Source organism: Musca autumnalis, unplaced genomic scaffold (genome assembly GCF_047663935.1).
Source record: "Musca autumnalis isolate F117 unplaced genomic scaffold, ASM4766393v1 scaffold_1, whole genome shotgun sequence".
Lineage (NCBI taxonomy): Eukaryota > Metazoa > Arthropoda > Insecta > Diptera > Muscidae > Musca > Musca autumnalis.
Window position 1 is genome coordinate 232151950 of NW_027411644.1, and position 16486 is coordinate 232168435.

Consider the following 16486-nt stretch of genomic DNA (forward strand, 5'->3'; position numbering starts at 1 on the left):
CATAAAGCCCTAAACAAAATTTGACTTTATGACCGCTGTCTAGACAATCAGAACCCCCATAATTCCTTCATTGTTGGCATTATGTCAGATCGGAACACTTTGTCCATTTGTCCTGATGGCTACATACACGCATTTTGGATTCAATCTAGCCATGTCCTCACATCTGTGTATCTAACTAGTTGACCAATTTGGACCAATTTGGTCCAAAGTTTGAAATTGCAGTATACCATTTCTTTGGATGACACAAACCTCATGGATTCGTCACTATGTAGAATTGCAGCATTTGGACGAAAAATAATCCCAGACTGATTGCCTAAAAACTTATGAGTGCCAGTTTGGTGCGGTTTATAGGCTGGCGTCATCATCGGGTAGTATATTGTTCCATACATAATTGGACCATGCCAATATGAAACAAACATAGACTCGGATGATGATTTACGATAAACGTAGCAAAAAAAGTACGAACAGACACAACATGAAAGTTGGACATCGGTAAGCTGCAATCACAACAGATAACCACAGCATATCCCACTCAACTAGCCCAATTACTTAATCAAAGCACTCCTCATCCCGATAACATATCTGCGCAGTGGCAAAGCATTGCCCACTCCATGCAAACAGCCGCAAAATCCGTACTTGGATACCAGAGACCTCCACCAAGAAATCCATGGTATGATCAGAAGTTTCGTGCTGCTACCGAAGAAAAAATGCGGTGCGTTTTTGTTGGGCACACGCACGAGATTATTTCTCCTTCTCTCGATAAACAGCGTGTGCGTTAATTCATTGGAAAAACAAAGAAGATCATCGGTAGTGAGAGTAACGTTGAAACTCACCACAATTGAGATTGTATGTGTTCACACAGACACGGCTCGCGAGCCCATTGGTGATTAACAGTGATATAGAGCTACTTAACAATCCGTTGCAACGCGTAGCGCACGAGAGAAGGTATCGGGAGAAAAGGAGAGAAGAGAAACGTCTTTTCTGCAGGAAAAAGAGAGAGAGAGAGATAAAAAAGCGGGAGTGTGAAAAAATCGAGATGTACAGAAGCCAGAATGCAGTTAGAAAATTCTACCAAAGAGTGAAGAAGACGAAGATACCACAGATTCAATCCCAGGCAGCCAAGATGAAGTAAAGACAGCAATAAACCGGCTGAAGAATAATAAGGCAGCAGGAGCCGATGGCTTACCAGCCGAGCTGTTCAAAACCGGAGGCGACACGCTGATAAGGTGTATTCATCAGCTAGTGAGAATCCTGTCCCTGTCCACAAGAAAGGAGATAAGACCGTATGCTCTAAATATAGGGGCATAAGTCTACTCTCGATTGTCCACCAGATCGTTTCAGGGATATTGTGCGAACGACTAAAGCCTATGGTCAACGAGGTAATTGGGCCATACCACTGTGGCTTTAGACCTGGCAAGTCCACCATTGACCAGATATTTATCCTGCGGCAAATCCTGGAGACGACCAAAGAGACGCAGATCGACACCTAAGGCAGCAGGAGCCGATGGCTTACCAGCCGAGCTGTTCAAAAACGGGGGCGACACGATGGTAAGTTGTATTCATCAGCTAGTGAGCATCCTGTCCCTGTCCACAAGAAAGGAGATAGGACTGTATGCTCTAACTATAGGGACATAAGTCTACTCCCTATTGCCTACAAGATCGTGTCAGGGATATTTTGCGAACGACGAGATAATTGGACCATACCAATGCGGCTTTAGACCTGGCAAGTCCACCATTGACCAGATATTTACCCTGCGGCAAATCCTGGAGAAGACCCAAGAGAAGCAGATCGACACCTACCACATTTTTGCCGATTATAAAGCAGCCTTCGACAGCCCGCTGCGTTCAAAGGTATTCCAAGCCATGTCTGAATTTGGTATCCCCGCAAAGCTCATCCGGCTTTGTAAAATGACATTAACTGACACGAGGTCTTCAGTTAAAATAGGAAAGAACCTCTCCGAAGAGTTTGGTACCAAAAGAGGTTTCAGACAAGGAGACAGTCTTTCGTGTGACCTCTTCAACATCCTGCTAGAAAAGGTTATACGAGAGGCAAACGTCAAAAGAAGTGGCACAATCTACACCAATAGTCACATGTTACTTGTTTATGCTGATGATATAGACATCATGGGCCGATCAGTAAAAGAAGTAGCTGCTACCTTTATAAAGGTCGAAGGAGAATCTGCTAAAGTGGGTCTGGCGGTAAACGGTGAGAAGACCAAGTTGATGGTGTCGCGCGCAATGCGTCCATTGAGCTCGGACGTTGAAGTTGGTTCCTATAATTTTGAGGTAGTAAAATACTTCGTATACCTCGGCACCGCCGTAAACACAACAAGCGACATCAGTTGTGAAATAAAACAAGTAAAAAGTCGATAAGTTTATACCCTCCACCATAAAATAGTCTTAATTAAAATGGAATAATTAGGGTCCTTTCACAATTTTAGGTGGAACAACTTTTCGACAATGGATAGACTCCTACTGCCTCCCACTATAACGCTAATTCCTGATGGCCCACAGGGTCGCTAACAAAAATTTCATCACACCACAACGCGAAAGTTCGACTCACGGCAGATCTGTCCTTCGGGGTTCATAATATACTCACCAAGGCCTTTCTTCCCCTAGAGGAATTTTCCGTGCCCCAGACTTTCACCTCCATTTTGTTGCACAGTGTTATCTAATCTAATCTAAAAAAATGTATTCAGCTAGGTGAAAGGTACCACCTACGGGGCTACATCAAAGAGTCAACCTATCCTTAAATTTTTTGGAGGAAAAGTTTTATTGCTGCAGGAAACTTCAAGAGTCAAATTGAGGGTTGTTTCATCAAAACAATGTAGACCCTCAAAAATGGACCCATGTTGACGAATTTTAGTGAAGAAATTTCGTGACCACTGAGAATTCCCGAAAATCGGGAGGTACAGTTATATGGGGGGTATACCAAAACATGGACCTATATTGACGATTATTTTTGAATAGACAAAATTGTAGCTAAAATTCTCAAAATACCGATCATTACAGCTAGTTCGGTTAAAAATTGCAGCTAAAATTCTCAAAATACCGAAAATTGGGAGATACCGTTATATGGGGGCTATACCAAAACATGGTCCTATGTTGACAATGTTTCTTGGAGATGTTTCATAACTACTGAGAACCTCAAATGTCACATTACAGCTAGTTCGGTTAAAAATTGCAACTAAAATGCTCAAAATACCGAAAATCTGGAGGTACCGGTATATGGGGACTATACCAAAACATGGACCTATGTTGACGATGTTTCGTTGATGTTTCATGACCACTGAGAACCTCAAATGTCAAATTGAAAATAGTTCGGTTAAAAATTGGGGCTAAAATTCTCAAAATACCGAAAATCGGGAGGTACCATTATGTGGGGACTATACCAAAACATGAACCTATGCCCATATTCTTTCGGATATAAGTTTGTTGATCACTAGGAACTCTAAATGCCAAATTTTAGCTAATTCGGTATGCAAATGTGGCGAAGAACGTCAAAATACCTCAAATCCGGAGGTACCGTTATACCAAAGAGTGGACCGATATATACCAAAGAGTGGACCGATATAGCACATCTTCGAACTTGACCTGCCAATGGAAAAAAGACCCTCGGGTGCAAAATTTCAGGACTCTATCTCAATTATTGCGGACGCTAGAGTGATTACAACAGACGGACATGGCTAGATCGTCTTAGAATTTCACCCTAATCAAGAATATATATACTTTAAAGGGTCGCAAATGATTAGTTCGATGTGTTACAAACGGAATGACAAACTTAATATACCCTCCATACTATGGTGGAGGATATAAAAAAATGTATTGGTCAATAGATGCTACTTTGGCTTAAGTAAGCAGTTTAAAAACAAAGCCACATCCCGTCAAACAAAAATAACGCTTTACAAAACACTGATACTACCCGTGCTGATGTATGGTTCCGACGCCTGGGTACTTGCGCAAGCAGACATGGCAGAGCTTGGTGTATTTGAGAGAAAAATTCTTCGAAAGATCTACGGACCAATCTGCGTTGACGGTGAATATCGACATCGCATGAACCACGAGCTGTATCTGCTAAACAACGTCATCAGTATAGATAAACGTATCGAAATGCACCGATTGCGTTGGCTAGGCATTATCATAAGAATGAGCGATGATGAACCCGCTAAAAAGGGGTATAAATACGGGCCGCTTGGCGGTGCACGCAAAATTGGCAGGCCAAGGAATAGATGGCGCAAACAAGTGGATGAAGAGATGAAAAGGCGCGATATTCAAGAAAGCGAAGCAATAAACAAAGAGAAATGCAGATCTATTCTTAGTTCGGCCTATGGAACAAATGTTCTGTAATGGGCCAGCTAAGTAAGTAAATAAGTCGTTAAGATGTGCCAATAGCAACAATGCTAACTTATTATTTGCTAACTTATTTGTTAAATGTTTTGCGTATTATAGTCCTCCGATTTTTTTTGGTACGGAAAAATGGTTGCATAATCACCGACAGTTAAATACCCTAAGCCTATGACTGTACAAAGAACAATAACAGCAGTGGTGAAAATGTCCTACTGTCCGTAGGACATTTACGTCCTTCATTAACAATTCACATAACAACAATTTATAACATTTTCAAAATTAAATGTTTGAATAAAATTCAATTTAATTTCAAATCAATTGCAAAAGATTAAATCAACTGTAATAAATATTTTCAAATAATACCTCTATGCATTCAAAATAATACCTAAACAAAAAAAAAAAAAAAAACAAATAAAATTTTTTTTTCCAATAAATATTTGCTGTTTTTGTTTAGAATAAAATGATGATGACCCAGTTTTAATTAAAAACATAAACGAACAAACCAACCAACCAACCGACATACATACATAATCATCAAATACCATTGGCAATGAAACATCTAATTAAACATGTATCTGTCAGAGCAGTGAACGAAAGAATGAACGAATGAGTGCACACAACACATTCAATTAGTTGTTCTACATATCGATTTTGAATTTTCAGTTTCATTCTACAGCGATAATCACATCAATCTAATTCCGTTTCCTATAACTCTTTGCATTAATACTTGTCAATGCACGCAACAACACCAACAGAAGCCAGAACACGCATCTCTTTGCGGGAGGAAAATGGATGACGTGAGAGTTGAGTATGACGCACATTCCATTTTGATTTGATACCTTTTTGCAATTTTAATTTGCCAAAGGCAATGTGAGATTTTGAAAATGTGTTTTAGCATGATGTGCTTGATATGATTGAAATGAAATTTGCCAAATCATATTGATGAGGGGGAGGATAGTAGGAAGCTACAAGGACATAAGTGTACACAAAGTTTTCGCAATAAAGTAGAGAACAGCAGGAAACATTTAGGGAGAATAGAAAAGAAATCCAATTTAGGCAAAATAAAGAGAATGATCTTACATTTGGTAAAGATACACGAAGGGCTTTGCAATGGATTCTAAGGCCAAATAATTTTAATTGTCTTCGAAATTCATTTTTTGAGCTTAGTACCCAGCTATACTATTTCCCAATAATAAATAAAACCATAAAATACTCACACTTCAACCCTATCGATTAACGATATTAACATGAAAATATTAAAAAAAGAAAGAACAACAATAATCAATTTCCCTTTTGCACACAAAGAGGATAACGGCTTAGCCCTTTGGTACACAATGTTCAGAACATATTTTTGGGTGAATCTGGAAAACAAATTTCTCTTTTGTGTTTAATAAAAAAATAACAACTACAATGTTTTTTACACAGGTAGGTATGTTGTGAACACATTGTCATTGTTATACACCAGCAAAAATATTTATCTTTTAACTCAAATTGCTACTGGAAACGCCAAAAAGCAAAAGTGAAAATTACCATTACCAATGCCATCAGCATGAACGTCACAACAATCATCGTCATCATCAACCATGTCCTACCATAGGAACCATCATCACAAAGACACACACACATATACGCAAAACGAGAGAGGAATCAAGCTCCAAATAACGGAGTTATAGATGACAGGGGAAAATATTTATGTTATGCTTGCATAACTTGAAAGAGATATGAATATTGTATGTATGAGGAGGTGCAGAAAAAACATAAGCACATATCTATGTACATACGTATGGAGAGTAAAAGAATATTAGAATGTTCGGGATAAAAAAGTATTAAAAAAGGGGCTGAAGTTTTTTATACCCTTCCGGTTGCTAAATAAAATATTAAATGCAATTGATAAAAAATTGAGTATGTACCTCTAAATCACTAATAATTGCATTTTAATTGCTTCCAATGTTTTTTGGCTGTAATTAAAAAAAATTAAAAACTTTGATTCTTCTTGTGGATTATTTTTATTTGGTCTTTTAATACTTTTACATCAAGTCGAGAATATGATATCAGATAAATGACCGCCGCCACAGTTTATTGTCTTTTGAGCCCTTTTTATGGCATTTTCCGCGATTGGCGGTCAGCACCTAACAGCTGATGCACCGTCTGGACTTTGTACGGAAACATCTTCAAATCTTGTACCAAAATTCTCTGTAAAGACCGTCAACTGATACCCATTAGCGTGGCACGTCGTCCGGGCTATGTCGACGGCGCTTCCATGACATCCTCGGCTACAGCAGCAATATTCTATGCACAACGGATACTCCAGGGTCTGCCATGCGTGGTAGCAACGCGTGTTGTGCCAGTCTCTTCGAGGCGAGCTGCTAAACGTCTGCGACGAAATTCACGTTGTGCCAAAGTCAGCGACCGATTATTGGTCAAATAAATAGTCACCAATATTCCGCGTTCTGGAGCAGTGTAGCGTAACATTGTTTACTAACGTGTATTTTACATGTGTTTACTACACAAATGTCAAAACAGAACTGACATTAGGGGCCAATCGCAAAAATTATAGCATTTTCTGATGGAGGATTACTTTTGCGCCACCTTGTATATACGAGGTCTTCTGTTTTTAGAACAGTTGGGGTGAATTTATGTCAAATATAACCACATTCCACATATTTTTGTAAAATTCCGAGTATAATACACACTGTGCCCAGCCTACGAACACTGCGGGTTGTTCAAACGCTAGCATATACATCAACAACTATTCGCATTTTTCCTTACAAAAAAATGTTTACCAACAGTGAGTGTTGAACTCGTCAATCCAATATGATGAACTGATTTATAAGTGTACCTTCTTTCCTTACACCCTAGTGCTGATGCCTTGTAAAAAACACAACTTTGTGCATCACAAAAGTAGTTGAATCTGTTGGAATTTTATATTCATTCACAAACAATTTTTTTTTCACACAGACACACATTTTGATGGAACCTACAGCAGCACCCCCATGTAGTAAACATATTTTGGCAAATTGTGAAACGGAACATTTTGACGACAGGTGTTTAAGGGAATGTACTTTTGTCGTTTTTGAATTATACTTTATTTTTTTACATACACAAACAATTTCACTTGTTAAAACTGTTTTGAACAACAAGCTAACGAAAGGAATATTGGTGTTACTTAGCAGGGATAACATTAAGGTAGTAGTTATGTAGGGGGAAATACATTTTTAACAATTTATGCTGATTGTTGGCTTATTTAAGGAAGATAAAAATGAATGTTAGAAATAAATTTACTTTTACTGAATTCTCAAAGAACAAGGAATAACAAAGAGAATATATTTGATTTTAACTAAACTATCCATAATTTCATTTGCACTTGACATAAAGACATATCCAGCAAAAAGTTGGGAACTACAAAAGCCGAATAACTCATTACAATATAATGTAAACAAACTACTTTTTGCATTACCAGTGAGCTAAAATGGCTCACATGGCTTCCACTCTTTCTTCTGATCATTTATGCTATCGTAAAAGAACAGATCCTATTTTATATAGTTAATACAAAATAAATTTATTTTAAATGAAACTCCTTTTCCACCCACTTTCTCTTCAATTTAGAACAATTTTGTGTTCAATTGACGTGACACGCATTCAAATTTCTATTCAAACATATTGTACATAGATGCCTCCTACATTTCTACATAGTGAAAGAAATGCATTTCAAACACATTTTAAACTAGGACTGACTGGCATTGCATTGAATGTTCAAATATTCAGTCGATTGTGTGCTTGGATATGTTTCAACAGGCAACATTATCACACGCTACTTGTAAACGGCATGTCAAAGTCCTACAGCATGTGAATGCGGCGGGCCAACAAGAGCGTAATAATCCGATGCCATTTCAATTATCAACGTGTATTATTTTTATCGTTAAGATGAGTATGTATATCACGTACATCCAATATTAGTGTTTTTTAAGGAGCCAATGACAGAAATTATATTTCAAATGGGTAAAAAATACGATATTGTTCTAATATATTACCATTTTGAATGGGTATATTGAAATTGTTTGGGTTTATGGAGGGTATAATTAACTTTGTCATTTCAATTGTAACATATATCTACAATTTGATCAGCATAAAATTCTAATTCGAAAGAAATATCCGTCTGTCTGGTCTTCTGTTGAAACCAATATAGAGGTAGCAATACTTAAGATCGAGCTTTAAAATCTGGTACACAAGTTTATATTACTCCCAGAATGTTCGGTATTTAAAATGGGCTATATTGGCCCACGTTTTTATATAACCTCCATATATGTGTACAGCCCAATTTTCGGTATTTTCAAGGTATTAGCCATTTCAAGGTATTAACACACCACAATGGCGTAAATTTGGCATTTAGTTTTCGTTTGGAGCACATAATTTCACATAATAATCGAATCGGATTATCCGTTCGAGATTTATCATGTGCACCAGTCAGACAGACGGACAGATAGACGGGTGGACGAACATGGCTACATCCACTTCAAATTGTCTGAAACGACTTTCGTCCAAACATACTTTGGATCTAAAAACCTTATTTCCTTACGTATCATTATTAAGCCAGAAACTTATCTAGTAGCCCTCGTAGTAGTGCAGAGCATCAGATGGTAGGTCCCGTTCGACTTCAGTTTTTTCTTAATTGTTTTAATAGTTTTTCCATTATATCGCCAATAGCATATAGAAATTTCCCTTAAACCAGTTGCAGAACACCACACACTTCTTCACTTATCCCAGGATGTTCGGTATTCACTTCTTCACTTGCACAATACATACATATGTATGTGCATACAAACTGCCATTGTATATCGATTTGTAAAACATTTTGCAAATCGATATTGAAATCTCAAAGCTACAATTTGATGGTATCTATCAGTTCAAAGTGTCTCTTCAATGTGTGGGTATGTAAATATCTTCAAACAAATTTGTATAATATTATATCTCCGTGACTGAATGTGTGTGTGTGTCTCTCTGTGTGTTGGAGTAAATTTTCGTATATTTCAAGTGTATCTTTATCTGTCATTGTAAAGCTCACCAAAGATGTCATATGTTGCCAAGTACATACATTACCAAACCATACAATTCAATGGAATATAGCAAGAGAAAAAAATATATTGTTATATAAAATATATTTATATGACAGTAAGAGGTCAGGTTAAAAGGAACATTTCACAAGTGACAAGTGGAGATTTCAGTTAATATCAAGCAGTGATGTCCGAACGAATGTAGATGTTAATACAACAATATCCACTTATGACTTTCCATTGTGAAAAAACTAATACGCTAACAAACAACAAAAAAAAAACATTGTTGCACAACATCCCATACGGGACATGGGAGACTTCTCTCATATCAATGAGTGCACCCCGATTCATATTTAGCTCAATGATATGGGACCTACTGTTTATCGCCGAGTCCGAACGGCGTGTCTTAAGACACCACTTGTGGAGAAGTTTTTCAAGGCTGAAATACTCAGGAAATGTCGTCAACATTACTGAGGGGTATTTTGCCACCGTTGAAAAATGTTTGATGTTGCTTGGCCGGGGAATCGAACCCCCGACCTTCTGCGTGCAAGGCGGGCGTGCATACCATTGCACCACGGTGGCACGCTAACAACTGCACCGAAATAGCCATAAATACTACTCGAAACTCAAAGTGGCCCCTCCCACAACATTTGACATTTTGCTATTGTACAAAAAAATAAACAAAAATGTCTATAGGGCCGCTTGGAGCGACCCATTCGGCTACGTCAGTGCAACATTGGTTCGGGAACCAATGAAAAACAAACCAATCGAATTGTAATAATTCCCTGCCCTACTGCTGTAGTTGCAAGCAAATAATTTTTTGTGTATACTTCAACACGATATGCAGCTCAATTTGCCATTTCAGAGATTTACATTTTTCGGTGCGCTAGTATACATGCACGTATGTATGTATGTGCGTGCACTTCTTTTTCTTCTTCTACAACGAAAAACATTCTATTTTATTTGATTTTGTATTCCTTAGCAAACACGAAAGAGATTGTATTTTAACCAGAAAGATTATGTTTGCATTTCAATTTGCATGAATAGAGTATCGAGGAGGAGTGTTGAACCAAATGACATTTCTTAAAATATAAAAATTCTTATTGTTGTAGTTGTTGTTGAATGCCATTGTAAATCCTTGGCATACCAAAGTGTTTGTTAGTTGTTCAAGATATATGTTTTGTGGATTTTTTGGAAATATCTTAGATTTACGATTTACATCAAGAGCTTAAGTGAAATATATTAAGATAATTTGAAGATGAATAGACACGTTGATGTGAGAGGTGACGGTAGGAGGTAGCAATGCCCGAGATGTGTTCTGTACACTTGATGTTGAGGAAAATTTTTAAAATCGTTTTATTACAAAAATTCCAGCTATACCACAACAACGAGTACAATTACCAGTGGAGGGTAACCTTCATCCGCAGTTTGTTACGTCAATTGGTGTACCAATACATGAACTATCTATATTTCCTTGACTCAGGGCCTGAGTTGCTTTAAAATTACCAACTCAAAACTCCTCAAATAACACCATCACTTTTTTCTTAATAACTTTCTTTAATTGTATGCTACAACATAGCACCAATATTTTCTTATCACAAAAATGTCTATTATTAAAAGTTTCCAACTTACCTCGGTTTCATTTTCATTATATCGCCCAATGAAGGATTCTTCCCATCATCATTACCATCATTGTCGACAATGACATGACCATATTGCTGGGTCGCCGTATAATCGCTAACTATTTTGACTAAATCTTCAAAACGATCATGCGGTATTGGTTTCTTTGTTGTCATCAGCGTTTGTCGTACTTCGGCCGCTGCTGCTGCATTTGGCTCTTGAAAGCCAGTGGCAATCATGCCAGCACTTTGGCTACCAGCACTACCACCGGCAGCACTGCCAGGACGTGCTTGTGTCGTTTGAGGCGTTGAGGTCTCTTTAGAACCAGAATAATTACTGCAAATGAAAACAAGAATAACAACAACAATGGCAATTAAATTAAGCAAACATAAAAATGAACATTTACAAAAATAACTAATATTTTTTGTTTGTATAACAAAAGTTTTAAAAACAAGAAAAAATGAAATTAGTTTCATTTGTTCAAAATTATAGAAAACTGAATGAGAATGAAATATATAAATGCAACTCATTCTTCCTCTTACGCTCTCTCTCTCTCTAACTACCATACCAAATTTAATTACAACTTGAGATGAAAAACTGAAAGCAGTGGGAAAATAAGTAGCAAAAACCCAACATTAAATTGGAACACTAAACTGGGCTAAGACAAGAAGTTCAAAGTTTTATATTAAGCTGTAGTACGAGTTCGAAAAGCGTGAAGGGGTTTTTTGGCGTGAAAGAAAATAGGGATTTGTAATAAAATTTGTCCTATTAAACAATTAAGAACTATAGTTTAAATCAGTATGGACTCACATTTCGTTTAAGTTACTGCGGTTAGAAACCTCTTAAAAATCGTTTCAAGTCCAAGTATTTATATTTTATACTTAATATTTTATATTTAATATTTAATATTTAATATTTAATATTTAATATTTAATATTTAATATTTAATATTTAATATTTAATATTTAATATTTAATATTTAATATTTAATATTTAATATTTAATATTTAATATTTAATATTTAATATTTAATATTTAATATTTAATATTTAATATTTAATATTTAATATTTAATATTTAATATTTAATATTTAATATTTAATATTTAATATTTAATATTTAATATTTAATATTTAATATTTAATATTTAATATTTAATATTTAATATTTAATATTTAATATTTAATATTTAATATTTAATATTTAATATTTAATATTTAATATTTAATATTTAATATTTAATATTTAATATTTAATATTTAATATTTAATATTTAATATTTAATATTTAATATTTAATATTTAATATTTAATATTTAATATTTAATATTTAATATTTAATATTTAATATTTAATATTTAATATTTAATATTTAATATTTAATATTTAATATTTAATATTTAATATTTAATATTTAATATTTAATATTTAATATTTAATATTTAATATTTAATATTTAATATTTAATATTTAATATTTAATATTTAATATTTAATATTTAATATTTAATATTTAATATTTAATATTTAATATTTAATATTTAATATTTAATATTTAATATTTAATATTTAATATTTAATATTTAATATTTAATATTTAATATTTAATATTTAATATTTAATATTTAATATTTAATATTTAATATTTAATATTTAATATTTAATATTTAATATTTAATATTTAATATTTAATATTTAATATTTAATATTTAATATTTAATATTTAATATTTAATATTTAATATTTAATATTTAATATTTAATATTTAATATTTAATATTTAATATTTAATATTTAATATTTAATATTTAATATTTAATATTTAATATTTAATATTTAATATTTAATATTTAATATTTAATATTTAATATTTAATATTTAATATTTAATATTTAATATTTAATATTTAATATTTAATATTTAATATTTAATATTTAATATTTAATATTTAATATTTAATATTTAATATTTAATATTTAATATTTAATATTTAATATTTAATATTTAATATTTAATATTTAATATTTAATATTTAATATTTAATATTTAATATTTAATATTTAATATTTAATATTTAATATTTAATATTTAATATTTAATATTTAATATTTAATATTTAATATTTAATATTTAATATTTAATATTTAATATTTAATATTTAATATTTAATATTTAATATTTAATATTTAATATTTAATATTTAATATTTAATATTTAATATTTAATATTTAATATTTAATATTTAATATTTAATATTTAATATTTAATATTTAATATTTAATATTTAATATTTAATATTTAATATTTAATATTTAATATTTAATATTTAATATTTAATATTTAATATTTAATATTTAATATTTAATATTTAATATTTAATATTTAATATTTAATATTTAATATTTAATATTTAATATTTAATATTTAATATTTAATATTTAATATTTAATATTTAATATTTAATATTTAATATTTAATATTTAATATTTAATATTTAATATTTAATATTTAATATTTAATATTTAATATTTAATATTTAATATTTAATATTTAATATTTAATATTTAATATTTAATATTTAATATTTAATATTTAATATTTAATATTTAATATTTAATATTTAATATTTAATATTTAATATTTAATATTTAATATTTAATATTTAATATTTAATATTTAATATTTAATATTTAATATTTAATATTTAATATTTAATATTTAATATTTAATATTTAATATTTAATATTTAATATTTAATATTTAATATTTAATATTTAATATTTAATATTTAATATTTAATATTTAATATTTAATATTTAATATTTAATATTTAATATTTAATATTTAATATTTAATATTTAATATTTAATATTTAATATTTAATATTTAATATTTAATATTTAATATTTAATATTTAATATTTAATATTTAATATTTAATATTTAATATTTAATATTTAATATTTAATATTTAATATTTAATATTTAATATTTAATATTTAATATTTAATATTTAATATTTAATATTTAATATTTAATATTTAATATTTAATATTTAATATTTAATATTTAATATTTAATATTTAATATTTAATATTTAATATTTAATATTTAATATTTAATATTTAATATTTAATATTTAATATTTAATATTTAATATTTAATATTTAATATTTAATATTTAATATTTAATATTTAATATTTAATATTTAATATTTAATATTTAATATTTAATATTTAATATTTAATATTTAATATTTAATATTTAATATTTAATATTTAATATTTAATATTTAATATTTAATATTTAATATTTAATATTTAATATTTAATATTTAATATTTAATATTTAATATTTAATATTTAATATTTAATATTTAATATTTAATATTTAATATTTAATATTTAATATTTAATATTTAATATTTAATATTTAATATTTAATATTTAATATTTAATATTTAATATTTAATATTTAATATTTAATATTTAATATTCAATATTTTAAATTTTATATTTAATATTTTACATTTTAGATTTTATAATTTATATTTTTGGTGACATGGCTTTATTAAAATAATCAGTTAGTAGGAAGACTTATTATGACTTTTTTGCTGGTTTTCACAGTCCTGGACTTTTCTCTCTTTTGGAATCTACCACTTCTCCCGACACCTATGCTTTGCTATGACCCTCTTTTTCCTTTAGCCCTGAATTTATTCCTCCCTATACTAAACACCCTTTTTAAACAAATGCTGTGAAAATGCAAAACTTTGCTAAAGTTCATTTTCCGCAAAATTGTGCATCTGCCACACTGATTACGTTGATTTGAATGATTTGCACAATACCTTTCATTGCGCCGACTTGGTAGAAGTTTTGATAACTTTTTTCCTGCTTCTTAGTCGACGTACTCGCCGTTGACGACGACGACAACGTCCATTCAATAACAACATGTCTTCATTATAAAACAAACAGGCACACTTCCACACACAGGCTAGCGGCAAACATCCACCATTTTATCTCTATCCTGGGCTATCGTGAAATAAGCCAAGCAAAGAACTAGTTGTAGTAGTAGCCATAGTGAAGTACAAATTCTATAAGTCTAATAATCTCAAGCTTACAAAGTTTAAAGAGCTGTTTGTGTATGTTTGTTTGCTGCCTGGCTGTGGATAACACCTCTGTTTGTTGGAGGTAAGTAGCGGCTACAGCTTATCACGGAGTGTGTTAGGAGTTTTCACTTTTATTCACTAACGATTTGCTTAACTAGTTGGTTGTGTTTTGGTGTACGGTATGGTATTACACTGAAAGTTCATTGCAATTCTATGGTAGCTTCCGAAAATGTGGTATTATTTTCATGATGTTTCCTTATTCCTTCACAATTGTTGGTTAATTGTTTAAACATTTTTGGGAAGTTTGTTATGGCTTCGTTATTTGGGGTGGGTTTTTTGTTTTGTCTGAGGTGCTTTTAACGTTTCCTCATTTTCTATGATTTTTAGCTGTTGTAGGTTTTCTATTGTTTAGTTTTTTAATGGAACAGAGGATGCTGTGGTGATGTGATGTTATTATGCACCTGCAAGTTACTTAAACAGTATATGGAGGGTTATATTAGAAAACATTATATTAGAAAACATTCAAACCTAAAAGTTTTCACTACTACATGGCTATGAGGTATAGAGCAGTGGGTAACTGGTGTGTCTATTTTACTTACTAAACAACATCTAAATGACGAATGTATCAGTGATGAAAAGTTTTTTCTTGAAGTTTTCATGTATGTAGTTTTTTAACGGGACACTCAACGGAGCCATTGTTACAAGGCCTTAAATAAATGATAAAGACGGTACAATGGAGGGAGCGCCTTATGTTACAAAAGTCGCACATTCTAGATATTTTAATTTTGTCACAGTGTTGTAATGGTTCCCATAAAAGCTCTGCGTCTAAGTTCGAGTCCCGCACAATGCAACATCACGTCTTAAAAGGAGGTTTTGTCCCTCAATGTAATGTTAACTATCGTTTCTTGAGTATTTCAGTGTTTAACACGCAGATCAAAAAGGTAATTGAACTAAAACTAGAATCAGGCTTTTGTCATTGTGAAACTTCTTTGTTCATCCAGACACTGTTAACAAATTTTAATTCTTTTGCATGATGCTGTGATTACTGTTATTAGTTGTTATTGCTCTCTATCCAGCCATGCACGTGTGTGTGTAGTTGTGTGGTGGAAGGGATATTGTGCGGCTTCTTCTTACAAAGTTAGTTTGGATAATTCATTAATGACTCCAACTGTTCGTGGCTGTTGCTTTCCTTTAATTTCACAACAAACCACTTAGTAATTAACTAATTTTTTAATTAGTTTTTATTTTCAAGTTTTTTTACTCATTGTTTGTCGCTGTTAGAACATCAGCACAAAAAAGTCGAACAAAAAGTTATGGATTTTAGCAACAAAAAAGTGATTCAAGTGCATAGGGGGGACTTCATTAC

The 16486-nt window shown here is 31.2% G+C and overlaps 1 protein-coding gene across 4 annotated transcripts in view; it reads right to left on the bottom strand.

Moving 5' to 3' along the window:
• LOC141389204 (uncharacterized) overlaps positions 1 to 16486 on the bottom strand; it is a 642359-nt gene that overhangs the window by 164489 nt on the left and 461384 nt on the right. For all 4 annotated transcript variants that reach the window (XM_073960367.1, XM_073960370.1, XM_073960368.1 and 1 more), the window contains one exon: positions 11031 to 11354. In XM_073960367.1, the coding sequence (XP_073816468.1) occupies positions 11031 to 11354 (324 nt within the window). The remainder of the gene's footprint in view (positions 1 to 11030; positions 11355 to 16486) is intronic.